Below are 27,996 nucleotides of genomic sequence, written 5' to 3'. Positions count from 1 at the left end.
ATCAAGATATATTTAATGCAAATCTGTGTAATCATGTCTAGGTTTGACATTCCAAGTAATTTTTATGTTGCCTTAAGTTATTTCTGAATTCATTCTAATTTGTTTAGATTATTCAGGTTTTTATGATCTCATTTGTTTATTATTCTTGCTTAATTTTCAAGGATTGTAAGTGTTCATATTTTTTTTTTTAATTTTTCCATTAAATTTGTTACTGAAATGTAACTGTTTTAGCTTCTATTTGCAAATAACTGCCTTAAGAATAATATATTTTTTCATGCTATTTTTTTCTCCAAAATAAACAACTGTTGCTTAACAGGCTTTCCCCTCCTTCTCTGCAGGGCCACCTTCTGCTCCAAGAAATGTGATTTTCAACATTAATGAAACAGCTCTCATGCTGGAATGGAGCCCCCCGAGTGATACTGGAGGAAGAAAAGATCTCACTTACAGTGTCATCTGTAAGAAATGTGGGTCAGATGCCAGCCAGTGTGAGATTTGTGGGGGAGGTATCCGTTTCATTCCCCGGCACACGGGTCTCATCAACTCCTCTGTGACAGTGCTTGACTTTGTCTCACACGTGAACTACACCTTTGAAATAGAAGCCACAAATGGGGTCTCGGAATTGAGTTTCTCTCCCAAGCAGTTCACAGCTATCACAGTTACTACAGACCAAGATGGTAAGTCCGAGCACTGCATGTCTGTTACTGGGTCAGCAAGTTAGGACATTTTGTAGATTGTTAAGTGTTTTTAAGTGCTTTTGGTGAGGACTTCCAGTTTCTACTGATGAGGGCATTAAATGCTTTTGGCAGTTGGCTCTTGACCCTGCTAGACAGGGAACAAAACCATATCTCCCTGTTTAAAATTAAGTGCAGGTTTTAACTACGTGAGACTGTCAGTATGAGGGATTCACCAGAACTAGTTTACATCTGATGCTTTTACAAGTCTTTCCTTACAACTTCCATTTTGAAAGACACCGCCACCATGGTTTATCTATTGCAATTTCACGATTCCAAGGTGAAATGCAGGTGAAGTCACTTCCTTTAGTATCCATGTTTCATAGTTCTAATGCAGCATGCTTCCCTGTAAGGTATTTCAACTTTTCTATGAGCCATTTCTTTAGGTGAGGTATCTTAATAGATTTTTTTGCTCCTTTAATTGTCCACTTTGCATTACTGCTTTTGAGCTTTTTCTTTTCCCCCATTTCAGTTCAAATTCATGTCCAAGGCTAACCTTTATGAGAAACATTGGAAACTAAGACAGCTTTATTATTTTTTATTATTATTTTTGCTTCTTTTTGCTCTTACATCTTTAGAAATACTTACTATGCCACAGAACAGCATCACAGGTTACCAACGAAGCAACCTATATAGCAATGTTATCTTCTGGCTTGTGTTACAGTAGGTGAGAAGGTTATTTCAAAATTATCCCTTGCTGACATTTGTTCCAGAAATATTTTTCACCTACTGTGCCATGACATTGCAACTGTAGTTGAAGTGTTTAATATAGAGCAGGAACTAAACTGGCAAAACTATGGGTTTGGGTAGAAGACCTTTGATAATATGAAAGTATTTAGTAAAAATGCTAATGTTCAGGAGAATCCTGTTATGTTCCACTTGCAGGAAAGCCCCAAGTTCTTTCACCGATCAGCCTACCAAAAATCTGCTTACCTGTGTATTTGGGTCAAGTAGTTTTGTTAATGAGTAAATAATTACTTGTTTGCCTTTGGGCATACAAAAATTAAGAGCTTGGTGTGATAATGATGATAATGACAATGATGGTAAAACTAATAATATTCATGAAAATGGATTAGAAAAAGAAAAAAAAACTACTTACCCTTCATGTGATGATGGTAACAGAAGAGCTAATTATATAAGATGACTATATATATATGCCTTGCACTGAGAATTGCCTTAAGCTCTTAGGCTATGTATCACATTGTGAACCTGTATCTCTCTTTTCCTTTCTCATTAAAGTTAAAAATCATGGTTCCAGAAACTATCCCTATGTATACTTATTTTTAGAGGGTTTGTTACACAGTACTAAATGCAAGTCACCAAGCAAGCACAGGTGGAGGTCACCAGATATATAGTTTGTTTTTAAACTGGCTAACAGCTGTGTGAACACAGCTTGTGATGTGTATTTAAGTGGTGAGCTTTTAAAAAAATAACGTGTCTTTTGCTGTTCTCTGTTCTTGACTTAAGGATATGGATTTTCACTGCAGTTTACTCAAAACAGGGAAAAGACCAATGTTCTGATAACTTGTGATACACTGACAGTAAACTCTAGAGTATAGGCTGCTTGCATTCCCTATGAAAATTCTCATATTACTAAACATGCTGTTGGAAGAACTTCAGACAAATTAAGACCATGTTTCCAGAATATGTGTCTGTTTCTTTGGATATACAAAGGCAGCTTTGCAGAAGAAAGCATTGAAATAAATTAAATGGAGCCATCTATAAAATGTAGTTATACAGATAAAAACATTTTTGTAGGCCTACAAACTGTGTGGTTCAATAAAATCATGGGCACAGTAAGTATGTATTTAGAAGTAGAAAAGAGTAGAGAAGTAGAAGAGAAAGAAGTAGAAAAGTAGAAGAGAAAAAGATAATGCCGTATGAAACATGGAAGAAAATCAATAGAATTTTGGTTGATGGAAATTATTGAGAGGACAAGAAACATGTTTTGTGCATTACTTTTAGTCATAAATAGGAAGTGATATTGAGAAAGCTGGAGTATCTAACCTCAGCAAAGGGGGCTGTAGAACTAAAGCTGCAGAACATTGCAGAGACTTTATTAATGTTTATAAATCACATTGAAGTTCTCGGATAAAAGGATTAGTCACCTTTTATTTTTATTGTTAGCCAGCTATTAGTAAACAACATACAGTTTTGCATTTGCAATATTTACCAAAGCCGGTAAATAATCACCTTTGTATTGCATTTTTTTTCAACTATACCACCAAACAGCGAACCCTCTGTTGCAATCTTTCATTTTAATCTTTATTATACTGAAATGGGCAGTACTTACTGCATTGTGATGCAGGTTTGTGAACATGTTCATATAAAACAAAGATCCAAGATTACTTGACTGGTGTGGAAACAAATAAAATATATCTGAAAGTTTACAAGGACCGCATTACCAGAAATCCAAACATATTGGTTTAAAACAAGTTTTCTCTTTTGTTATGTGTCTAATATGAGAGATCTAGATCTATAGTTAATTGTACTTAGACAACATACTTATCCCATGTTCATACTACCTTTTTATATGCAATTTTTTTGTACATAATGTTTTAATGATTTTGGTATACACATTGCATGAAGTGATCAACCTCTTCATAAATTGTTGTCGTCAGTTGCCACATCCTTGTTTAGAAAATAGAACAGTAATCTCAGCTGTTGTGAATTCAGACTATTCTTTTAGCTGCAATAACTTCCAGTAGGTAAGGAGCTAGTGTTTTATTTTCTTTGAGCATATTGGATTTACTTTTTTTCTAGTGGCTTTTTCTTTTTGATGGTTTATGTTAAAGTAACAGATTCTTCTTTAAATATGCAAAATCATTATTTTTTTCTTCAATATTTTTTCCTCTCTTTTTTTGGAGAAGATATTCCTGTTGGCATTTTGCTGAATAATGTAATGCAATGAGGAGTACCATGGGCATCCATAGAACCTGAAGAATTGAATTCTATGATAGTAAGTAGAGTAGTCTGAGAGCATCAAAGAGGGAGAATATTTGCTGACAGGAGGAGTGAACTAATTCCAAAGTGATTAAGGCTCATCTTTATGCATAGAGCTCTACCACAACTAATATTAAAATCTTAACTGCCTGTCATGCAATCACCAGCATCAACAAAATTAAGTACACTGTTCAGCTCTAACAATGACAAGAAGCAGACTGAAGGAAAGTAACACTTTGAAAAGACTTTGAAAACAGTATCTCACAAATCTCTGCAATTTGATAACTAAAGCATTACCAGAGTTGGTAAAATACTGAAGAGGAAAAAAATCAAACCAATAATATTAATATAGGTCATATAAAATTAATGTAGTAGCATTCATGAGTTTTTTAGTTATTAATTTTGTACAGATATTCATAAAATCACTACCCATGTTTTGGGAGTTTCTCCTGGGGCTTCATAAGGAAGCAAAAGTTTCTGTGGTCACATTGTCTGTCAAGCACCATAAAGAACTGTTAACGCATTAGCCAGCATGAGCTCAATAATGGGGAAAAAAGATTTCACAGATTTTGTTCTCTCAACAGACGTGTGAAAAATGACCACTTACAGTCACTGAGCTGTTGGTGGGTGTGCAAGACAAAAAACAAGGTTCGACTACATTGAGGTTTGCTTATTGGACTAGAGACACCAGCTGAAAGACCACTTAACCTGTCTACTGGCTAGCCAGTAAAGGAAGAATATATATAGTTCCTGTACAACAACAGCATGTGCTATGTCTTGTCCAGCAACTGTGGCAAACAAGGATGGGGTAGGGATATGTCAGGAAGGGTAGATATCGCAGATGGAGAGATGAGGGGAATGAGCTCTACGCTACTTTTGCATGGCTTTGTTTCAGACTGTTTTGAGATATCAAAATAATCTCTACTTTAAATTCAGATAAATTGACAGATAAACAGAATGAGAGCGTGCTCAGAAAAGCACTTAAGCAAAGTTCCTGTTCAAGGAACGACATTAGCACATATTAAGTGCTTTCCTAAATCACTGCCAAAGTAATTTGTAAACAACTAAAAGGTAGAGCATGTCTTCAAAAAAAGCCTCATCAAAAATGTTTAACAATACCATTGTTCGGAATAGTGTCTGGATGCCTTTTCTTTATATGAGCAAGAAAGTTTTATATGGCAGTAAATATGCTGAGTATGAAGTAATTGTGCTCAATCGACTTTAAATCATTCTGTGAAGAAGCAGAGAATTATATGCTGAATTGTAAATTATGCTTCTCTTGTGACTAATGGAAGGAAGAGACATCTTACTATATAACTTTCTTAGCATGCCTTAGAGTCTACATTGCCTTAAGAAAAATCAGAAGTTCTCGAGGGTTTTCATACATATTAAAGTAGTAAATAATGATTAATTGAACAAAACAGAACTTAAAACAATAGTTCCTATTTCCAAAATAATAGTCCACATACACATTCACATAGTGAACATTCATATGTTCTATTATTTCAGAACAGGGTTTTTTTTTTTTAACATATGTTAAATAATGCAGGTGGTGTAAGTTGTTAAGAGCTTCATCAGACTGCCCAAAAAGTGTCTCAGTGGCATTACCAGGACAGTTTATCAGGATTAATCCTTCTGGCTAATGACACTATGAGTTCGGGATGCTCATTGGAGTGGAGGGGAGTTAGAATCATTCATAGAACCATAGACTGTTTTGGGTTGGAAGCAACCTAGAATATCATCCAGTTCCAAACTCCCTGCCATCAGCCAGGGCACTTTGCGCTAGGTCAGGTTGCTCAAAGCAATGAGGCTTCCACAACTTCCTTGGAAAACCTGTGCCAGTGCCTCACCAACCTCACAGTAGAGAATTTCTTCCTAGTATCTAATCTAAATCTCACCTCTTTCAGTTTAAAATCGTTGCCCCTCTATCACTGCACTCCTTGATAAAGAGCCCCTGCAACTCTTTGAGTGCAACCATCCAGCCAATTCCTTATCCACTGAGTGGTCCATCTGTCAAATCCATGTCTCTAGAATTTAGAGACAAGAATGTCATGTGGGACAATGTCAAATGCTTTCCTGAAGTCCAGGCAGATGTTGTCAGTTACTCATCCCTTATCCACCAATACTGTAGCCCCACAGTAGTATTTGTCAGCCACAATTTGCTTTTGGTGAAGTCACATTGGCTGTCACCAATCACCTGCTTATTTTCCTTGTGCCTCAGCAGAGTTTCCAGGAGGATCTTGCCGGGCACAGAGGTGAGACTGACTGGACTGTAGTTTCCCAGGTCTTCCTTTTTAACATCTTTTAAAAATGGAACAGTTCCCTGTTTTCACTCATCCTAGGTTGCTTCCCATAGTAGCACCTGACTTTCTCCCTAATTGAAACTCAGCTTTGCTTTTTTTTTCTCCCACATATCGCATCTCTACAGATGTGATTGTCCTATGTAACTTTCAAGTCAAGAAAGCTTCTCTGTTCCTAATGATATTACTAACCCCTTTGAATTGTCTTCAAGGTGTTTATGTTAATAAGATTTATAACTCTAAAGAAACAGCTATTTCTAACTACTGACTGTTGAAATGGAATAGCAGGTCACAAAAAAAAGCTTGTTATGAAACAGTCACAAAATTATTTCCATTAGACATCACCAGAGCTCAAGCTACATGAAAGATCATGAAATTTTCATAGGTGACAATAAATGAAGCCTTTGTTTTCCTGATACCTACAATTGTATTGATAGTTCTACTGAACCCTGTGCTGTCATGGGAGCAGTGCAGAATAGGGCTGCTAGTGCTATTTATGTGAAAAATCTGAAGAGAAATATGAACTCAGAAGTCAGTGGATAAGGACATGAAGACTGTAAGAGGGATTAGTAACAAAAAAACTATTTTGCGATGTGTACTGCCTATTTTAAGTTAACTTCTGAACAATACATTTAAACAATAAATTTTAAAACAGTATTCAGCATTATAAATGAATATTCAGGTCAGCTTGTTAAACAATATGCATGTATAAGGATATTTATGCCAGTGTTTATATAAACTAAGCATTAACAGTTAAAAGAAAATTATGAGGAAAAAAGGCTAAATCTCAATTCTCAGACTTATGCAACTAACATTCCTTTGAACAATCTTCAGGCCTGCCAGAATTCAGATTTTTGAGGCAAGTTCTTTGTGCAGCATGCTTGTTACCCACGGATTTCCATCTGCTGGTCACTTCTGCACATGTAGACTACTTTTGCTGACATATCTCTACATATATGCCTGATTCCTACACAGTAATCATAGGTGGAAAATAGCTTTTAAAACAATCTTAGTTTATATCCTGAAGATTTTTTAAATACTTAAACATTTTATTTAATAATATGTTCTTTTTCTGATGGCAGATATTGACGTTCAGCCAAGGAAGCTGTGGCTGCCCCATCCCTGGAAGTGTTCAAGGCCAGGTTGGATGGGGCCATGGCAGTCTAGTGGGAGTTGTCCCTGCCCATGGCAGGGGGGATGGAACTGCGTGATCCTTAAGGTCCCTTCCAATCCAAACTGTTCTATGATTCTGTGATTCTTTAATGCAGCAAAAGTCTACATGTTTCCATTTGCTTTCATGTCTCATTCACCAGTATTATCCATAAAGCTAACAAGACTATGCACAGCTTTAAGATACATTTCTCTAAATTCTGCAATATTAGGAGAACAAAATGAAATTCTAGTTTGAAGGAGGAGAAGAAATAGGCTAATCAATACTGTAAAGTATTTTTCCCACTTACCAGGGTGGTCTTTCAGCTTTTATTATAGTTTCTTTCATTGCATGGCTCACTATTATAACCATTGGTGATTTGACTAGCATGTGTTTTTCAGCAAGTTTTTAGTTTTAACTTGCAATCATTATGTGACTAAGTCCTCTGAGAATGAGATGTTTATTTATCAACTTTGGTGATTTAAAACAAGAATGTCAAATGAGCTTATTGGTGCTGTCTACACATTACTCAAATAGTGTTAGGATTATCAAGTACATTTCAGTTAGCTGGAACTTCTCACAATGAATGATACATAGTTAGAACAATCATTATTTAATATTCTAGTCAGGGTAGGGTGCAGGATATTTAAGATATAAACTAGCCTCTAGAGTAATTAGAAACCTCTGCCACAAATGTTAATTGACCAACTGAGGAAATTCTTTAGAGTTTGATTAGGAACATTCTGTTTTCAAAATTTATCTAAACATTTCTGAAGGCTATTTAGTATTAGTTAAAAAAAAAAAAAATAAAGCAGCCATAAATCTGATGTTCCCAGAGTACGACAAGTGAAATGAAGACTTCTGTTGTAATCCTGGCAAGAGAAGTGATTTTGGTCAAGGGTAGTAAAGGAAGACATCCATCACAGCTAGTCAATCTGGAACAAATTGTGTTTGTAGATGTCATGACTTTCACGCAAACTGTTAGGGAACATGTTCAAAATGAAGGACATGGTAAATTACAAACCAATTCTGCTGATGTTTGCTATGGGGTCTTTAAAGCAATTATGTTGGTAGCAGGTTGCTCCGATTCATTTGCTTCTTAAAATGTAGTTTCTTCATTACACTCAACCCTTCTCCTTCCACTTCTATGACTATTCCTTATGCATTTGCCTTAGGCTCACAGTTTGCAAATGATTTTTATTTATATACAATAATTCTATTAAGTTGTGCATATTGGAATAGGATTGAGAGCAGATTCAAAATTACGTAGATTCCTAAGCTTTAGAAGTTTGTTTATTTTACGGTTCTGTTAGCTTCAAGATAATATTTCTAATAACATGCTTTTACCTTTTGCTGCTCAGACTAACAATGAGAGACATCTGTTTTCTATCTTCATATCTGTATCAGATATTTAAATGTATTCCTGCTGTGGAAAAAATTTATACTGGGTCTCTAATGATCAAATAATAATGATTGCTCCTCTGAAAAGATTATACCAGCCATGACATGAATACTTAATACTTAGTTTAGAAATGCATATTGCCTTTAACAACCCCTGTCATAAGTGAGTCTTCATATTCTAGTCTGAATCCTAGTCTGACAGCGATGAGGCAAGGTCTAACAATCACTGTCAAGATTGGCTGGTGTGTCAGTTGGCCAGGAGCAAATGAAGGAAAAGAAAAAAGACCCTCTTAATCTGCTGCATCTTATTTCCCTCTAGCATGCAATCTCTGTGTACACTGAGAAGTTATTTTTGAATATTAAATATGCATATTTTTCTTTATTTATCATCTCTTAAGAATTTCCTTAGAGCATTCCCTTAAGCAGGAATGTTATCAGATATTCAAGACATAGCTACATTTTCTAAAGTGGACCTTTTCAAGAAAAACATTTTAAATCAGTTTCATACTTTGTTGACCCTGTAGTGTGAGTGCAATTAATTCTGTGAAGGGTTAACTATTCAAAGTATTTTAATCTATGTTGTCTTCACTTAGTAAAGTGACATGGAAGTTGGCAAATAGTGCATTAGATAAAAGTGCTTGATTTTGCTGTCTGCATGTAAAGTTACAATAGCCAGAAGGAGAAAGCAGGTGATACACAGAACCTTCCCAATGAGAAAATGAATGAAAGGAAAAACATGTGAATAGAAGAGTGTATACCATAAAAAATAAAAGAATATTAAATTTAATAGTTTTTCATAACGCACGTATTCAGCAAATTAGGCCAATTTGACAGCCATATTTTTTTAATGACATCATCTTTTACTAAGCCACTCATTATTTGCAAATTGAAATCTTAAATATTTACAGGAAGTCTCTGATTGCAAAATTAGATCTAATGTCCCAAAGCTGTTTCAATGGAAGTCAGTTCCAGATGTCCCACTGGATAAGAAGCAAGCGATGCCTGGCTCAGCCAATGCTTCCTGCACACTCCTGTTGTCTTCTCTACTCTTTCTTAGTTCTTTTGCCTTTATAGTACTTCGACAACTAGTCACAACTTCCCTGCTAAAGTTAATGGCAAACCCTATGAATTGTTCCAGTGTTAATTCTCATTCTTCATTGAAATAATCTATATTCGCAAGAATTTACTTTGTGCTTATTATGTCTGAATATAAAGTAGTATTTTTACACTTGTCTTTTCCATATCATTTTAAATAATACATGCAGCAGCTTCTAAATCATGTGCTTGATCTATAATTGTATTGAAGTGTTTAGAGATTAATGTGCATTATCTGACTCATAAATTCTAAGTCGTTATGCATTGCAAATAGCTGATGTATGGTCCCGTAAGTTACTGACAAGTTGTTCAGCCAGTTTCCAATACTGTATTTTACAGTTCAGAAATAAATGATCATTTTATTATATTAAGTCAAACCTGTCTGGAAAACAAATTGTCTGACTCCAGTGAATGGTTCATATATACATAAAACTAAACTCTAAGCTCCGTTTTTCAAAATTAAATTGTTCTCCTACAGTTATCTAACAATTCTTTTTATCTTGTAATTGAAGATCAAAGAGGACTAAAAAAAAATTTTTTTTACAGGATAGGATAATGGAGTAATGGGATTCAGGGGATTCAGTCTATAGTTCAAGGATGATGGGCTACGGTCCATCAACAATCGACAAGATATGAGTCAGCCTTCTTCCATCAACTCATACATTTTTCTGTCAAGCTAGAAATGTCATTTACTAATTCAACATGAGGTGAATTTTTGATACCTCATTGCCATATGTTCATAGCGCTGATTTGTTCTAATAAAGGGAAAATATTTTAACTGATATTTAGCATCCCTCTATGCCAATTTACAGAAAGCATTGGTTTCAGTTGATAAATAATGTGATTTTGACTAGAATATGAAGTTGTTGGAGAGACAAAATAGACAAAAATGTTTTTCTAAAGTGGTATTAAATACGATTTATCTTTATAAATGCTTGCTTGTGTTTTGAAGTTAATTTTATAAGGACAACAAAAGAATTAACGGCCTGGAAGGTTAAAGTCTGTACCTTTTCAGAGAACGTGTGACTGCAAAACTGTATTAACTTAGTTCTCTATTGTATATTATTTTGGTGGTTGGTGTATTATTTTATTATTTATATTATTTTGAGAGATTTTAGGAGAAGAGTGTAGTTCTAGCTGCACTTTTCTGCCTGACTTTTTTCTGTAAGAATCAGGTTCAGTAGAGCCAGTTACAATGGTAACTTTTGTTGCATGCAATATACTGTAATACTGAAAAAGTGATTAACCTCAGATGAACATAGGGATGTTTGTGAGGTCTTTGAAGCTAAGTTTCGTTGTGAATAATTTCTCATGTTACAGCCCACAGGAGTAAAGAAGTAAGTTAATGTCTCAAAACTTCCACCCTTGTCCCATACAGCTTCTGTGTCCTGTAGAGCCACCTGCACCAGACACACTACATAAGCACCAACATCGCATTGAAATGTTTCTGTATCACATTCCAAAGTACCTATCGGTGCACTTCTGTACACATTCAGGGACATATTGCAGAATATCTTTATCTGTTTTCCAAGTTATCTAACATCACATTTGCTTCATTATCTTCCCTTTTAAAATTTTTGCTTTTCTGTTACAACCATCAATCTGTGACATGACTGGTTCATAAAGATGGCCTGACATTTCTAGGCAAGCACCCAAGATGTTAGCCATAATACTAGCTGGTGAAAAACTCCAAAAGGCAGACTACTGCATGAAAATTCAGTTCAGATCTTGTTTTCCATATTTGTATATACTGTAGCATTCTGAATGTGCTTTCTAGATAACATTCACACTCATAGACACAATCTATCTATGCTCTTTTAAGCAGCAGTGTGAAAAAATAATCTCAATTTTTTCATTTTAAGATGATGATTATATTGCCAGACATTAAAAAATGTGGCTTCCTCATGTCGTTTTTGGAAGAATAAGACTAACATCTTAAAAAAATCATTTGAGTGGGTGAAATATATGTCGGTTTTTATGAGCAAGTCACTGTTATTATGTGCCTCAGTTGATGGAGCATGAAAAGTAATTAAAAACTCAGTCTGGAATTTCTTCTATAATTATATATAATTTCAAGTATAAAAATACAAAATATGTACTACATATAGCTTTATTTCTTTGCACATCTATGTATTATAAAAATCTGTATTTCTTTATATGTGAAAATAATGATTTGCCACTGGTTTCGTACGTCTAACTAATCCTAAGTACATATTAGTATGCTAATGTCTTTCTATTTGCTATAAGAAAATATCATTTTACTTTGCTGGAATATTTTAATAATTTTGTTGTACTTTCATATTTACTAGATTAATACAAGCTACATTTCTATGTAACACTAAATTACATATTCATTGAAACTATCGAACACTTTCGGAAAAGTTCATAGATAAATGCATTCCATTCCTTAATCTAAATTATTTCATATTCAAACTATCTTCCAACCTTTCTGTTTAAGTTTTTGCAGAGGCAGATAAACGTTCTAAGTACTTGATCTACGTACAATCCGTTTGCTCAGTGGAATATTGTGATTTAAGTAATGATACTGCTGTCCAAAACGTCAAATTCATTACCTGGCATGCAAATACTCAATCTCACATACCAAGTCGAGACATTGATTTTATTACAGAGTTGGACAAGTCTGACTGCTCAGCGGCTTTCCACAAATCAAGCATATCTGACTGGGGCCTTTGCACTGAATTTATTACAGAAGTTACAAAGTGATTGGTTAACGTTTTACATAAACTTACAGCTGATTTTGTCATACAAGTTCTCTGCTGCGCATATTCAATGAGTTGGAGTCTGCTCTGAGGATACCTTTCCTCTGTGTTTCTCTGCCAAATTGGCAATCTCAGTGACAAGACCTTATTTAATGTGTCCTTTTTCGGTCCAGATGTCCAAATGTTCCTTAAATCAGGAGCCCTTTGATCTTTTATTTAGTAACATTCTACAATTCTGTTTAATATAAAGAAATCTTAGTCCTTTACTGATTACTATCAAGGTGTTCAGAGCAACAATAGAGTGGATGTTTAAAAGCTGTAAAAAATAAAGACCTTCACCACCAGAAGTTGAGTACCTCTCACGCTGTTACGAATACACAAAGAGCAAGGAAGGTGTGTGTATGTTTTCTGCAGGACTGACAGGTTTTCCAGGTAACTTGGGTCTCATTAAGCATCTCTGTGAAAAGGAAGCACTGAGAGCTACAGTTCACTGAGTACTTTGAAAAGAGTGCCCTGTCACTGAGATGCTTAATGGAAACTGGCATGCTTTACAAACCAGTCTGGTAGTCCTTTCTTAATCAATACACTGGAAGAGTAACATTTATTTCAGAAGGACATGGGGGTCACACATTATCACATATACTCATAGAAGTTTGGAGTCACTGTGAGAGCAGGTGATTTAAGCACAGTGTGCTATATGAGTACTTTTGATATAAGGTGAAACACCTGAAACATCAAGTTTTACACTCCAGCCTTATTTACTAGGTGGCCAGTGTTTTGACCAGAATTTTCCGTTTCCTAAAGCTTTAAAAAAGTCAGCTTATAGATTTGGGGGGTTTGGGTTTTGCTCTTTTTATACTTAGAAATGCCTGCTCATCTGTTGAGTTGGTTTAGATACCTTAATAATAATTGAAGATAAAAAGATTTAAAAGGGTAAATGTTATTGCTGTATACTGTTAGGACTTTAAAACATGAAAGGATTCCATCTTTTTGAGTTAAAGCAATATGAGATATTCCTTCTAAGAAATGCAATATTTGCAATAGGAAACAAGAATATGCAGATTTGTTGGCAGTAATAAAATACTCCAGATTTTAATAAAAGAGATTGTTTTACTTTTGGTGACTTTAACAGCCATTTTTATGCAAAACAATTTATTCATTTCTTTTGAAATCATTTTTATGTAGCTATAATACATGTAATATTGAAATCCTACTGAAGTTGATACTAATTTTTTTGTAAAAAAAATGTTCCAAATTAAATAGCTGGAAAATTTTTGAAGAAACCTTAATTCAGAATAATGTCTCATGTTTTAACATGCAGTCTTTAATTGTATCAATGGTCTACATGGTTTTGGTCAAGTCTCCATGACAATAGGCTGACATCATTCTGGTTCATCCTCGTGTGTCAGAGCGTATGTTGTGCCGTTATCCCCTGTTCATCCTTGTTTCTCAAAGCTTAGTCTTCATGTGCTAAATACTCTTCCATACATTTTCTGCTGTGTTCGTATGCTGTGGTTGCTTTTACACATACTGTAAATGTTAAGTCAGTGATCCTTGAAGACAAGTAGGTAGAATTGCACTTTAGAAGGTAAGGATTCTCATCTATCCATAAGGAGAGCGTGGCTTCCTTGGAATGCAGATATCCTACTTTCATAGCATTCACATCTTTCTGTAGATTTCACTGGGAGTTAAGCATACTCATCATTTGTATGCAAAAAAAAAAAAAAAAAAAAAAGGAGAAAAATGTTGACAATTAGCCCAGTGATTTAGTTGATTTATTTTGAAAATTCATCATTTCTTTTTACCAGGCAAAACATCTATGATCGGTCCTGTAATGAGTACTGCTTTGCTTCATTTTTTCTTGAAGCATATTTTCTCTATGGGATATTTGAGAATCATAAAGTCATTAAGGCTGGAAAAGACCTCTAAGATCATGAAGTACAACTGTCAGCTGAGCACCACCATGACTACTAAAAACCATCTACTAAAAATGTACCACATCTATGCTTTTTTTGAACACATCCAGGGATGGTGACTCCACCACTGTCCTGGACAGCCTGTTCGAATGCTTCACCACTCTTTCAGTAAATAAATTTTTCCTAATCTCCAATATAAACTTCCCCTGGCACAGCTTGAATCTGTTTCTTCTCGTCCTATCACTAGTTACTTGGGAGAAGAGACCAGTACCAGCTCACTACAACCTCCCTTCAGGTAGTTTTAGACGGCAATAAGGTCTCCCCTCAGCCTTCTCTTCTCCAGACTAAACAACATTTGGTTACAAAGTGCAGCATGCTACTTTTGGCTACTTTACAGAATGATGAAGTTGGAAGGTAATCAACTCAGAGTAGCAGTGTAGGGGTTGATAATCCTGTAAATTCAGGGAGCGGCATTGGGTCTAATGAAAGAGGGAATTAGTCTCAAATCATCTTTGGCTATCTCACAGCTAAAATGTGGGAAAATCTTCAATGTTTGGATGACACTAATGATCTCAAACCAAGAAGTATTGATTCACCAAAAGATTATTAAAGATTTTAAAAACAGTAACGGTCTCTTTCTGGATGGAAAACAATGGTTCAATAGAGTCTGATTAGGAAAAAGACCAAAACAAAACAAACAGAAATGTTGCCTCAAAATATCCAAATGAATTCTTTTAACATTTTAAAATTACCTCCTAGTTTCCATAGGACAAGAATGGCAGGTTGTTTCCTATTCTGTGATACAGAGTAGTATTGAATAATATGTGGACTTCTTTCACTCCTTCACTCTGTTTTTATGACGTGAGTGGGTGAGTGGCTTTATGCCAGCATCATACACAGACACATGTGGATGGCTCTGTGCAGTTTTTATTTCTTTAAAAAAATATTTATTTTAGTAAGCATGTTGGCAAATACTAGTACTAAAAAAGTTTATATTTATCAATTTAATTTTTTAAAGGCATGTAAAAAATTTAATTCAAATTGACTGCTCATTCTGAGAGACTGGACCAAATAATCCAGATTATTAATCTTCAAAGCAGTCTAGAAATATAACTGACATCTATTTTCACAGTAGTAAATTTAATGAAGTACTTTCTTCCATTTACTAATTTCTCTTAAACTTTTACTCTTGACTTCTAACAGTGAAATAATACATGTTATCATTTTTCTTAAAAGAGAAAATATGCACTAGCAACAATCACTCAGTCCAGGGACTGCCATTTGGATAGCAGTGCATGCTTCTTTAGCTTGATGCACTCATATTTACTTGCTTTGCAATATTTCCTGAGAACGTAACATCAATAGTCCACTTCTGTCCACCCAGTAGTGGCTTACTGCTGCAATAAAAAGTTGCTTAGAGTATTTAAGTGGGAAAAGAACTGTTTGAAACATTAAATTCTTTCTGTCAGGCAGCTGGGATTTAACTGGAGCAGTCTCAGTTATGAAACAGGTTTTCATTGATCTGAGTGGCTGAATTCTTAACTGTAGATTATTTTCTCCTTGATTTTAAAATCCATAAGTGCCAGTCATAGCTTTAAGAATGAAAATCATTGGCATGAGAGTTTAAATTAAAAGTGATAAATATAGACTGCTAGTGACCGCTGCCTCAGCCAAACACAAATGCCATGACTGCAGCTCTAAACATCACAGCATATTTAATTTTAAATTAATTGTGATGAATTAGATGGGAAGTTAATTGCTAGCTTAGAATAAAAACAATGATAATGATTAAAAAAGGCATCATAAAACAATTCTTTTCACTTTGCAGCAATCTCATCTAATATCAAAAAATAAAGGAACACTAATAAAATTTAGTCTAATAGAAAAAGTAGGCTTTCGCTATGAGTGTATATTTGTGAGGCAATGCCTGCATGTATGTAAGGGTGACTTTCCTTTAAGAACACATTAGCCAACTTAAAAATGTGAGAACAAGTGCAAAGATGCATGAGACATTCTTGTATCTTGTTTGCAGTTTGTTGGGGGTTAGGTACATATATCTCTATCACTTCTGACTAGATATTAGAGTCACCATTAACTTTTTAGTGGCAGCAAGTGCGAGGATGAACAATTACTCTTTAAGAGAGTGTGACCTTAAAGACCGAGCGGAACTGTAAATCCTGTATCTCCTTAACTAGTCTCTCATTTATTTTACTTTATGTCCTCTATGCACAGATATAAAAGCAGACAAAATAATATTAAGAAATTCACCGGATAACAGTTTTCATTTTCTAGTTTCAGATTTACTGCTAGTTTCAGCATCAGTGAGACTGTTTCACGACTAATAGTTTATTTGTTCTTTCTAGCAACACTTTACTTGCTCATTAGTAGTATGAAAAGGCCCAAAGATAAGTTGGTGAAATATATATACATTTCTCACACGTGAAAGAAATGACAAAAGCTGAAGACCATGCAAATGAGACTTTACCTCCTAAACCAAAGACATAAGTATTTAAGTTGGACGTTTAAGATTCTCAAACTTCTGCCTTACAGCCCATCTAATACAATTTAATGAGTTACTATTGAGCTCTCAGTGCAAGGGTGAAAGTATAAATAAGAACACTAAACCGAGCTCTTTGTTTTCCTTGTTGTTACCAACCTTGATTTGTCCGTCACCATTACATTCATTATCTTCTTTTGCCTCTAATTTGGGATCAAATGCCTCCACTGTACCATCCATGTCAGTAGATGAGGCTGCACACATTTTACTTGCTGAGGTTTCCTTGCCTCAGTCTCCAATGTTGTTTCAACAGCTCAGTTTTCTTCACTGCTTGCCACCTCTTCTGTTTCCTAAACCAATGATTCACCTCTTACCCCATCTTTTTCTGTCATCCTTCTTGTCTTCCTTCTGTAAGTCCCTGCTTCCTTTTTCCACTGTTCCTCAAAAATCCTCGGTCAAATAATTTCTTTCACATTGTCTGCTCAGGCAAGTCTGCTTCTTCCACAGCACTTAGCGGTTTTGCCTATTCCTAACCTACTCTTTCCATGAAACTTGGTGCATACACATCCTATTTCATGTCTCCTGAGCCCACAACTCTGCCTTTTGCCTTTTAGCCTTGTATCCAAAGAACACTTTTACTAGCTTTCTTGCCTTTCTAGCCTTGCACTACCCTTCTGGTTCACACTTTTCCCACTGCAAGGTTGATGGCATGATTTGTGTGTGATGTTTTGCCTAGGAGTGGCTGGTAATGCACACAATCATATGTAAATACATACATTCATCATCAGCCATTCATCAGCTGTCATGGAACAACTGCCACGTTGCTTCTTAGTGTGGATAGCCTTAAAGTTTAAAATTGATTTTGCCCATCAGTAACATGCATTTGCAGGATAATTTCAGTATCTTCTGCAGTTGTAAGTCTTGTACCAGTTTGCTAATCATGGAGTGACATAACTGCTGTATACTCTCAATCTGTCACTGTAGAAGCCCTATTTGTTATGAAGAGATCTGTACAGTTTTAATCATGATTTGTTACTATGCTACGTTGTTCTGCTTATATATTAGTCTTTTAATACTGCCATCATGCACATTTTCGAAACGTCAAGATTTGACCATAAACACTTGTTACAATTTTTTTTACAGAGCCTCAGACCAAGAGTTAAATTTTAGTAAACTGTTAAAATAATTGTATTTGTCTGGTATCATGACCAGAGAGAAGGTCTTATCAATTCGGAGACCTTTTCTTGCACAACTGAAACTGACCTTGCAGCAGAACAAATGTTCTAAGACATGAGATAGTAAAGACAGAACAACTGGTGCACAAGTACTGAATGCTTTAAATAAATTGAATACTGAAACAAAAGGCACCAAAGCCGTGTGTATGGGTTGCATAAGAACCTATTACTTCTGACTGGATTGTGGAAGGACAGCTTTTTACTCTCTGTATTCTGATGTCTTCTAATACCTGCCTATATATTTAAGGTAGTACCTGAACCCTAATGCTAGGGCTAGAACAAGGGACCTTCAGACCTCGAAAAGCAGAGTTTGCAATCTTCATGCAGTTCACTTAAGCTCAGGTAGCTGTACGTGAGCTCACTAAAAAAACATGCAAATATAAGTGCATGTTTACAGTCACGTTCAAGTGAGAGGTATTTGATTTTCAGTGTTGGAATGGAAGATAGACTAGTTGTTTTGTCACTAATAACATTAAAGATCTGATCTTTCAAAAACCTTTCTATTAAAAGAAAACTAGATGGATTGTTAGGATGATCTGAAATTTGATAGTCCACTATTTGCGGCATTTAAAATCAAAGTAGAAATTTTTATAGAACTATTAAAATACACTTACTTGGATAAGATCTGTTAAATCTTTTTTCTTTCAGGCAATTATTCGATAGTTATAGTCAAAATATGCTTAACAACCAATTATGTCTTTTGGGAACAGTGGAGACTGTATCCGCTTGTTGGTCTATTGACGATGAGCAGGTTCTTGTCTGAAGTCTCACAGTGACTGCGGAAGTGATAACATCAGTGTCTGAAAGATCACATTTCTTACATTTTTCTAAGATCTGTATAACATAGATGTGGTAATTTTTTCAATATATCAAATGAAATGTAGTTCAACTTTCACAGAGATTACCTGAAAAAGAGTCTAGTCCAGTTAGTGCTCATTGGGTGAATAGAAGACACTGCATTCAACATTAGAAAAGGTTCTGCGAGCTCACTTATGTGTGGATTGCAGGCCTCTGGTTTGATCTGCAGAAGAGTTACTGATGTAGTACATTAGCATATGCAGGAGTTTGGCAAAGTAAAACCTCTTATCATGCACTTATCTCAGTTGGTAATTAATTTATTTTAATTCTGCTGATGTTGGAGAGTATGAAAAGGGCAGATTGTAGTCAGTTCATCTTGCAGTTCAAAGGTAAATATATAATTGTGTCTAAATGAATTGGTTTCAGGCATTTGATTGCTGGTCATATTACTCCTCTTGATATGCCAGAGTAGCTCCACATAAAACATTTTTTCTTTTTGGAGGAAGCACATTTAGGAGTAGATTCTCCTTACACACTTGGAAGCTATCATAGATTCTGCTGTGGCCCTTTCAGTGAATGTCTATGTGTAACCTTTAACAAGCATGCTTTTTAGCAAAGTGACTTAACTACTCTGCATTCATTTAGTAGTGAGGCATAAGCTAGGTGTCGTGTCTTTTTAAAGTCTGATGTAAAAATCACAATATTTTCATTTTTTTGGATGGTGACTGAGCTCTCTTCTCAGTTATAAAAAAAATGATGCAGCTTAATAAAATTGACTCCACTTAATTTATTTCCGGAAATTTTAATTATCCTTGTACTGTACCCTCAAAAGTACAGGTCTTTAATTTCATCTTAGTTAATTTAATGAGTTCTGGTGGTTTTTTTGTAATAATTTTTAAAAATTATTTTTTCCCATGTACAGTGATATCATTAACTGGATATCATTAACTGGATAGGAAAGAAATAAATGCCTTCATTTAATATGTCTTTCTGGCAAGTCAGACCTACTTAATTTCAGCCATTCATTTCTAAATAGACACTATTCTTATGTTTTTGTAAAAATATCTTTAATTCTTTTCTATAATACAAAATGAAATGTAGTATGAGTAGGAGGACTGGTATAACTTAATTTTGTTCAAATTTGTGCTTAGGGCTGTTCCTGTATTTCCAGTTGGTGTGGCTGGAACATCAGCAATAACTGCTGTGACTAGTTCACAGTTACACGTTTATTGTTGGGTCTCTCTTTATACAGATACTCTCATGAAAGTTGAAGAAATATATCTTTTGGACTTCTCTCAATTTGTTTGGAATTCACTGCATGGCTCTAAAGATATTTGTGAAGAACTAGCAAAAAGAGGACAGATGATGGGCAGACAGTGTGCTCCACAAACTGCTATTAAGGAATATAAATTTTGTTTCATTAAAAGGCAGTGTTTCATCTTACCTAGAATGACTCTTTGCTTTGCTGAAGATAGAGCCAGAATATATTCATTGCAGGTTTTCACTCATCAGGCTTACATTTTCTATGCATAAACATGCATATGTATATCTATATAAGTTTGTATGCATATTTAAACAGAGAGAGAGATAAAGAAAGAAGTTTAAAATGAAAGTTTGACACATTTCCGCTCATTCGGCCTGTGATTACAGGCAACACTGGGCCAGTACCAGCTTTGTTCTCCAAGCTGTGACATGGTGCAATTTCACATCTCCTCTCTGCACTTCGTGTATTTTGAAAGACCAACTTAGGTAATAGGGACATTTCTGCCATTTGGAGAATGAACTCTATTCTTTATTATGTTGCATCTCATCATGGCAAGCTCAGAACAGCAGTATTGGAAAATAAGCAATAACACCTATTTGCCCTAGAGCATCCCACAGAGCTATAGCAAAACAGGAAAAGCAGGAGTCTGAGGCTAAAACTGAAGCCCACTGCCAGCCAATGGCAGTGCCCTTTCTTGCGTCCTCAAAAGCAAGGCTAATGCCAGCTCTCGCTTCATCCTAGGACAGAACAGCTCGCAGCACAGATTTTTTGTGTAATATTTGATAGGTACAGAGTAATCATGAAAGCTTTTACAAATCGAGTTTTGCTTTTCAATCACTGTTAAATCAGCATCACGGGAAACCTACTGAATGTCATGCCTCACAGTCATGTAGGTGACAGATCTGTCATGTCATGTCAGACCTCAGGGAAAATGGGAAGGATGAGACCCTCCGTTGCACAGCTGTCGTACTGAAGAGCATTGATCTGGAAGCGAAGACTTCTGTGTGCCCTCTGACTTTATCAGTCAAAGCCTCACACTTCAATACTCTGGGCAGCAACTATTACTTTGCTCTGAAGTCACCTGAAAAATTGGAGAAGGTAATTTCTGGCATCTTCAGTATAAACTTCATTCTGCCAAAATTAAGTTTTGTCCAATACTCACCTGTGACTTAATATGTAAATGAAAGGAAAACGTATCTTTTTGTTATACTGCAGATAAACAGACAGCTTCATGAAGCAGAGCTGGTAAGGCAGTCCCTTTCCCCACCACCTAATGCATGCCTTTGTTAAGTTCTGAAGCTTTCTGCATACGCAAGTTATGTGTGAGTATGCAAATTAAATTATTGGAGCCAAAAGCCGTCAGCTCAGAAGTTGTCAGAAGCCATTTTCTGTACTTTTCTGTTATACAAGAGTCACTTCTTGGGTGCCTTGGAAACAATGCTGTGGGAATGGTGCACATAGGGAAAACAGAAAGACATCTTTATATTTCTGAACACAGAGCAGAAATAGAAATACCCCAAACAGCAAAGAGCTCAAGACAGTTTGTTTCTCATGTATGCCACAGAGGGGAGATTGTGACAGCTCTGATAATCTTTGGCATTTTCATGTTGATTTGTAGACCTGTGGGGTCCAGATAAGTTGTGAGTAAGCTCTCCAGTTTGTGACTCAATAGCAAAACCCTCTGTAATCACAAGGCATCGTATCAGTTGCTTTTTAAATATTTTTATTGCTACTACTGCTGCTATTAACATCTCTCCTATGATCCTTATGAGCAGTCAAGTGTTTGACTGTTAAAGGAAAAGATAGGAATTCTTAGTTGGGCTATATCTTTTCCCACCAGGGTGCGAGATGCTAATCTTATTGTTGATGGAATTTGGGTCAGAAATCCCATTTCCATTTCAAATTAATGTTTTAAAAGAACATTTTTATTACAGTTGCTAAATCCTTGTTTGGGAATGTATTGTACATGGATTAATTTAGTTCCTTGTCTGAGCTAATTACTTGTATCTGCCTATATTCTTTAAAAGGATTACATGATAAATCACTTCAGAAAGAAGCCTTTACTTTCCCGATTGTTACACATTTCCATCTTCATATGATCTGCAATAATGCTCACATTCATTCATGTTTATTAAAAAATGTAATTGTTTCAACAATGAAAGGACAAAAAAGGCAGTTTGGAATAAGAATAATAATTATATAACTTTTTTAATTCATAAAAAATATTATGTTTCCACAATATGTCTAGTGTTTCTTAAATGTAAAAGACATATTTCTTGCTGCAAGAATCTTATAAGAAGCAGCATTTTCTATTGTTTTTACTGTCCCAGTTGTGTATACTGTATATAAACTCGCACAGCAGTTTTAGTTTCTGCTGTGCAAACTGAAAATGTATTATTTTCTGAAAATCTACTATATTATTTTGCAAGTCAGTTTACTTGCAGTAGTTCTCTTCTGAAGCCCTAGTTATGACTTTCACATGTAATACAAACTTAATTCATTAACTGGCAGTTATTTATTGGGAACTGTTAGTGTGTGGCTTCTTAGTATACCTTCAGTGCTCTGAAATGAAACGAGGTACTGAAAGAGCACTGTAATCTCCTGGGTCTGCTGATGACAGTGCCCATGGAAAGAGATTAAGGTTGAGTTTCTCTTCTCATCCCTCAAAATGACTGAGATCCTCCTCAGTAGGTAGGCTCTCACCAGTGTCTTGATACTTTCTTGTTTGCTAAGGTGGTATCCTTCTGGATACAGGGCAGCAGCTCACAAGAACACCTGTAAACAGTGTCCAGGTAAACAGTATACCTTTACCAGTGTGCTTGAAAATGGGGCGACCAATATCTGGATGGGGTTTTTTAAGTAAACAGTTCTTAGACCACCAAATAAACTGTTTGTGTTACCTAAAAGCAACAGTATTGTGTTAAGAGCTTCTGCCGGTGACCAGAATGTGCACACAAATACTGCATGCTAGTGCAGCATAAAATTCCCAGGTGTGGGCTGCCAAACAACCGCTCTCCACTAGGACCTCAGCACAGTGTTTGAGTGTTAAGAATGGTCACGCTGTAATTTAGATACAATCCTTTAGACTGCATTCATGTCTGCAATAAGACATGTCAAGGATTTATTTGCTTCTGAATTTAAATAATTATAGAGATATTTGAAACTATTTCAAATATTTGAAATAGTTCTTGTCCTTAAGAAATGGATTTTCTGTTTTCAGTAAAATATAATATTATATACAGTATAAATAGAATCTAATATAAAATATAGTTGACCTGGAGTCCAATTATACAGTCTTCTGATGAGTGTTTCTTGTAATTGAAGCTTATAGAAAATAATATGTATATAACATACCTTTATTGTAGATGTAAATTGATCAGCTGTCTGGCTAATAAAGCACTATGATAGGCTTCATCACTTTCAATGGAATGTATTTAATTAAGGTCCTGTGTGCCTAAAGGTGAAAGCATTGAAATTTGAAGGATGGACTGGCGTGACTTGAGACGTGTACTTCTATTGGCATTTGCAATGTAACTAGTCAGAAATGTTCTCTGAAATATGATTGATTCAGATAAATGTGCTGTTGAGGGAGTTTGAGGTACAAGCATTCTTGCTTCTGTGTACTAGTTCTGTTTTTCCATAAAGAAATTAAGGGTACAATTGATTTTCTTTAGGCTTTGTGTGCTTACATATTCTTTTCTAAAGTTTAAAAACTGGGCTATAACAAATCCACGTGCAGCCTTTGGGAAAAGCAGAGATGGAGCTGTGGGCTCAGAAAGGCAGCAAACTGTTAAACAGTTGAAACCGGAGATTTTAGAAGTAATTATATGAAATAGGATATAGTTATAGGAAACTATTCAGGCTTTAACTAAAAGAAAAAAAAATCATTTTGAGAAGACATACTAGTTCAGATTTTATCTCACAGCCCAGGTAAATATGGAAAGCCTTCAAAGTTCCTGCTTGTATAAACTGCAGCATTTTCATGGTTTTTCATGATTTCCCAGATCATCACCACTTAAGTCTCCTGAGCAAAGCTGTGTGACTAATTGATTTTTCATCTCACTGGCCATAATGAATATTGAAAAAGTGATACTAATGGAGTATTACAGAAAAAAAATAAAATCTAAACTATACCATGCAGGTTGCAATCAAAGCTTTATTCTTTCTTCAAATACAATAAGTTTTTGAAGTTTCTAAATTTACCCTTCATGCTAATTGTTTATCTTCCTTGCCTGGCAAAACTGCTTAGACAAGATAATTGGGTGTTAGACATGGCAGATAGTCCATTTAAAATTGCAGTCTTTGTAGATGACAGGTTTGAGAAGCTCTGTATACTATAGCCCACGATTTCTGTCAAATGCCAATGACAGTAACTCAGATTTCTGTCTGATAAATAAATTGCTAAACATATTTGCTGTTAAAAAACCTAATGTGACATTGGCCATAGCTATACCCTGTCATGGTTCTGTTCTTTGTTTATAGAGATTTTACGTCTTTCCTTAATAAACGGTTCCTATTTTTAGCAATTATGAAACCTTTTAGTGTCAGTCATTAACTAAGCAAAAGATACTAGTTGACTGATTTATACTAGGTTGTTAAGTTTTTTTTCTTTTTAATGTTGTGGATTGATTCTCAAAGAGTCAGTTTGAAAATTTTTTCAGAAATGCAGGAAAAAAAGATAACTGACAGCATACAATGAAACTGTATGGTTCCAGTGACTACCAAAGTCAGGGAGGTTTTGCCTTTTGCTTCTGTTGAAAATGTGTCCCTGAGTTTCCTTTTTAGAATTCCTTGTGGCAGTAGAATTACCTGTGGCATAGCTATATGCTGAGAAATGAAGAAGCCTATCTTATACTATTTATATATGACTACCAAAAGTATATTTCTTGTGACAGTAAATATGCTGGACAGAGATAATTTTATTTATAAACAAAATGTGTCTGACTGTCTGCAGTGACTTCAGAGGGGTTTAGATCCCTTTGGAAGCTAATTGAGATAATATGGACATGTAACTGTCGTTAGGAAACTGTGAAATCCTCACTGCCACATAAATAAAACTTCAGGAAAGATAAATAGTCCTCTACTCTACAAAAATATTCCATTGCCTTCCATTATTTGTATTAGACTTTAAGAAAAAAGTCATAACATTTATGATTCTCACAAGCTTAGCCAGGAATCTGCTCACTGTCATAAAAGTTCGTAGTAAAGCTTAGGCCTTTGGTGACTGAAGGTGTATGCGGATTTCAGAGCTGGAGACAGTTCACTGAGAAGGTCTTGCTCACCATCTCGAACAGTTCAAACCCAGGAGGTTTTACAGGAGTGCTGGCACATGTAATCAAAACCACTGTGGGATACAGTAAAATACAGAATTCTCTGTAGCATTGTAAGAACATTCTGTCCAGCCTTTTGCCTAGGCAGCAGGTCTACACATTTTAATCAGTTTCTTGTTTATTTAAGTATTTTTTCTTTTACTTTTCTAACTCCACCACCGCCTCTCTGCTTATCAAATCCTATTCCTTTTCTTTTTAAAAAAATTTTTCATTCTTTAATTGTGTGCTATTGGATCATATCTCCATGATCTGCTGAAAAGCCTTTTTTTTAAATGGCTCTTCTATTTGCTTGACTGTTGATATTACACAAGAAAAGGAATACAGCTGCCCAAGGTTCCAAATTATCACAGTTGGGTAGAAATAGCCCATACTGCCAGAGTACTTTGCAGTGACAAGAAACATAGTGCAAAATCTCAAAATTACTTTATTTTAAAAGTGATTTATAAAGTTATGAGACAAGCAGTCTGTTCTCTATTTGTTTTTTGTGTAAATGTTTTTCAGAATAAGGAATTCTTCATTTTCATTAAATGGTGCAAACATTTTTACTTCATCTTATTATTTGAACTATTTCATAAATATATTCTGTACCATTTTCTGCATTTTCACCAGAACCATTTGCAGTTAGAAATTTTCTGATGACACTACTGAAAATTGCTAAGACAATTTAAATGTCAACCTGATAAATGTAGCAGTAATAGAGTCTGATAGATTTACAAAGTGTTTTATACAACATTTGTGAATATCTGTTCTTACTGTGTTGGCACCCAGTGGCCCAGAGTAAGGGTAAAAGCCTGTATACAAAAGACACAGCACCAGCAACTGAAGGGAGTCCTTGGTAAAGAGAGAGTTCAATTAGAAAGCCACAATTTATGGTCTGAAAAGTGAGCAAGTGAATACAGAAATATAAAAAGGAGATGGGAAAAGTAAAGTCGAGAGGTATGATTGCATGAGTTAATAAGATTGTTACAAATCTACCATTTGTCTTGACTTAATTTTTGGGGTGTTTCATTGTAGCGAGATGGTAGGTAGGGTCTGTAGGGTCTGTATTTCTTATCTCAAAGGAAAGAACAGTGGAACAGAACAGCAGAATAATCAAATCGATAACAACTGACCACCTAACTATTTTCTATTATATTTTATCTTTTATCTCTTCTGAGTGTAAGAAGAATAATTAAACAGAGACATGATCTTTGGAATAAAGAACTTTCAAGTTAATTACATATAAGTTAGTAAATCATACTGTTTGTATAACTGTTCAATTATTAGATAATTACATCAACATATTTACTGGACAATATTTCATATTGTACTTCCCTGCCAAAAAGACTTGTCATAGTAGACTTCATAAATATGGAAAGAACTAGTCACAAAGCAAGGTGCAGTTTCTAAGCTGAAATTAAAACTACAGAGGTTCAAATAGAATGCCTTTGTGAAATTTAAGATTGATTTCATCTGCGTCAAACAAGAAGCACTCATAAGGTAACATTTTCAGGAATTCTGCAGGCTCAGCCTAAATTCACGCACCAAAAGCATGCCTAAAAATCATCAATCTAACAACTCTGTAGTCAGCTGACTATTTTTGCATTGTGTTTGAATGTCAAGACAGCCCTTTTTCTTGCCTTTTATTTTTGTTTATAAATCCGAAATAATCAAGAACCGTGTTGATTATGTCACTTGTATGCACACTGAACAGAAGTACAATAGCAATGGCAGTAGGGAGGCAGATAAAAAGAACTCAAAACAGAAAAGCTGATCTTTGGAAAATAGCGTTTCCTATTCCCACAGAACTCAAAGACTCAAGAACTATAAAATATTTGTAAGAATAAATATGCTGTCCTATGAAACAGTGTGCTACAGTATTCCTTTTTTTTTTTTATTTAATGGCGTTATGCTGGTGAATTTCATTACTAACTTTGGATTATTATTTATCTTTTTATTTTTTTTTTATGTGGGGAAGCCAGGGGAAGCTGTGGAGATATTTGCTTAGTAAAACTCCAAAACAATTACTTGCCAGGTTTAGGTTTCCATGTGGTGTTGTCTTCAGGATGATACTTCAGTGAAAATTTCCCCAGATGGTTTCCTTTGTGCATGTGACCAAACTGTTCTGGCAGTCATCACCTTGCCTTACTTCCTCAAGTGAGCCTCCTGAGGGAGTTGCACAGAAAGAGGACAAATGACAACAGGCCAGGTTTTGTCATCATCTCTGTGTGTATATGCAGTAAATACAAGAACAAACCAAAATTATGGAAAAATTCATCAGCTGCCAGCAGACCATAATAGTTGTTAGTCAGCTTTTCCTATGGATACCAGTATTAGCTGTCTTGTGCTATCTGATAGCTTTTGAGAGAAGAAATTTTGATTGAATATCAAACTGATGAACCCTGATGTTGGCAACTCTTAGGAAAAATAGCTGTAACACTTGCATAAGCTACAAAAGACTTTCTCAGATGTGTCACGGCAATGTCTGATATTCGTTTACAGAATGCACATAAAAAACCCAAATGCAGTACTTTATTTTTATTTTGTATTTCATTCTCAAATATTAATATAAAACTCAAGAACAAGGTTTTAAGTATCATAAATATCAATCTTTTTCATCTCCATGTATGCTTCTCG

General features: G+C 35.2%; 1 protein-coding gene across 7 annotated transcripts in view; it reads left to right on the top strand.

Annotated features, from left to right (window-relative positions):
- The window catches only part of EPHA6 (EPH receptor A6), a 482,670-nt gene that overhangs the window by 247,240 nt on the left and 207,434 nt on the right, over positions 1 to 27,996 (top strand). For 6 of the 7 annotated variants that reach the window (XM_054081746.1, XM_054081767.1, XM_054081730.1 and 3 more), the window contains exon 5: positions 339 to 674. In XM_054081746.1, coding sequence (XP_053937721.1) covers positions 339 to 674 — 336 coding nt within the window. Of the gene's footprint in view, positions 1 to 338; positions 675 to 27,996 lie in introns of those variants that run through there. The other variant, XM_054081753.1, reaches the window with a different exon arrangement.

The sequence above is a fragment of the Cuculus canorus genome, chromosome 1 (genome assembly GCF_017976375.1).
Source record: "Cuculus canorus isolate bCucCan1 chromosome 1, bCucCan1.pri, whole genome shotgun sequence".
Classification (NCBI taxonomy): domain Eukaryota; kingdom Metazoa; phylum Chordata; class Aves; order Cuculiformes; family Cuculidae; genus Cuculus; species Cuculus canorus.
The sequence above is the reverse complement of the archived record's forward strand: the minus strand, read 5'-3'. Positions and strand labels throughout refer to the sequence as shown.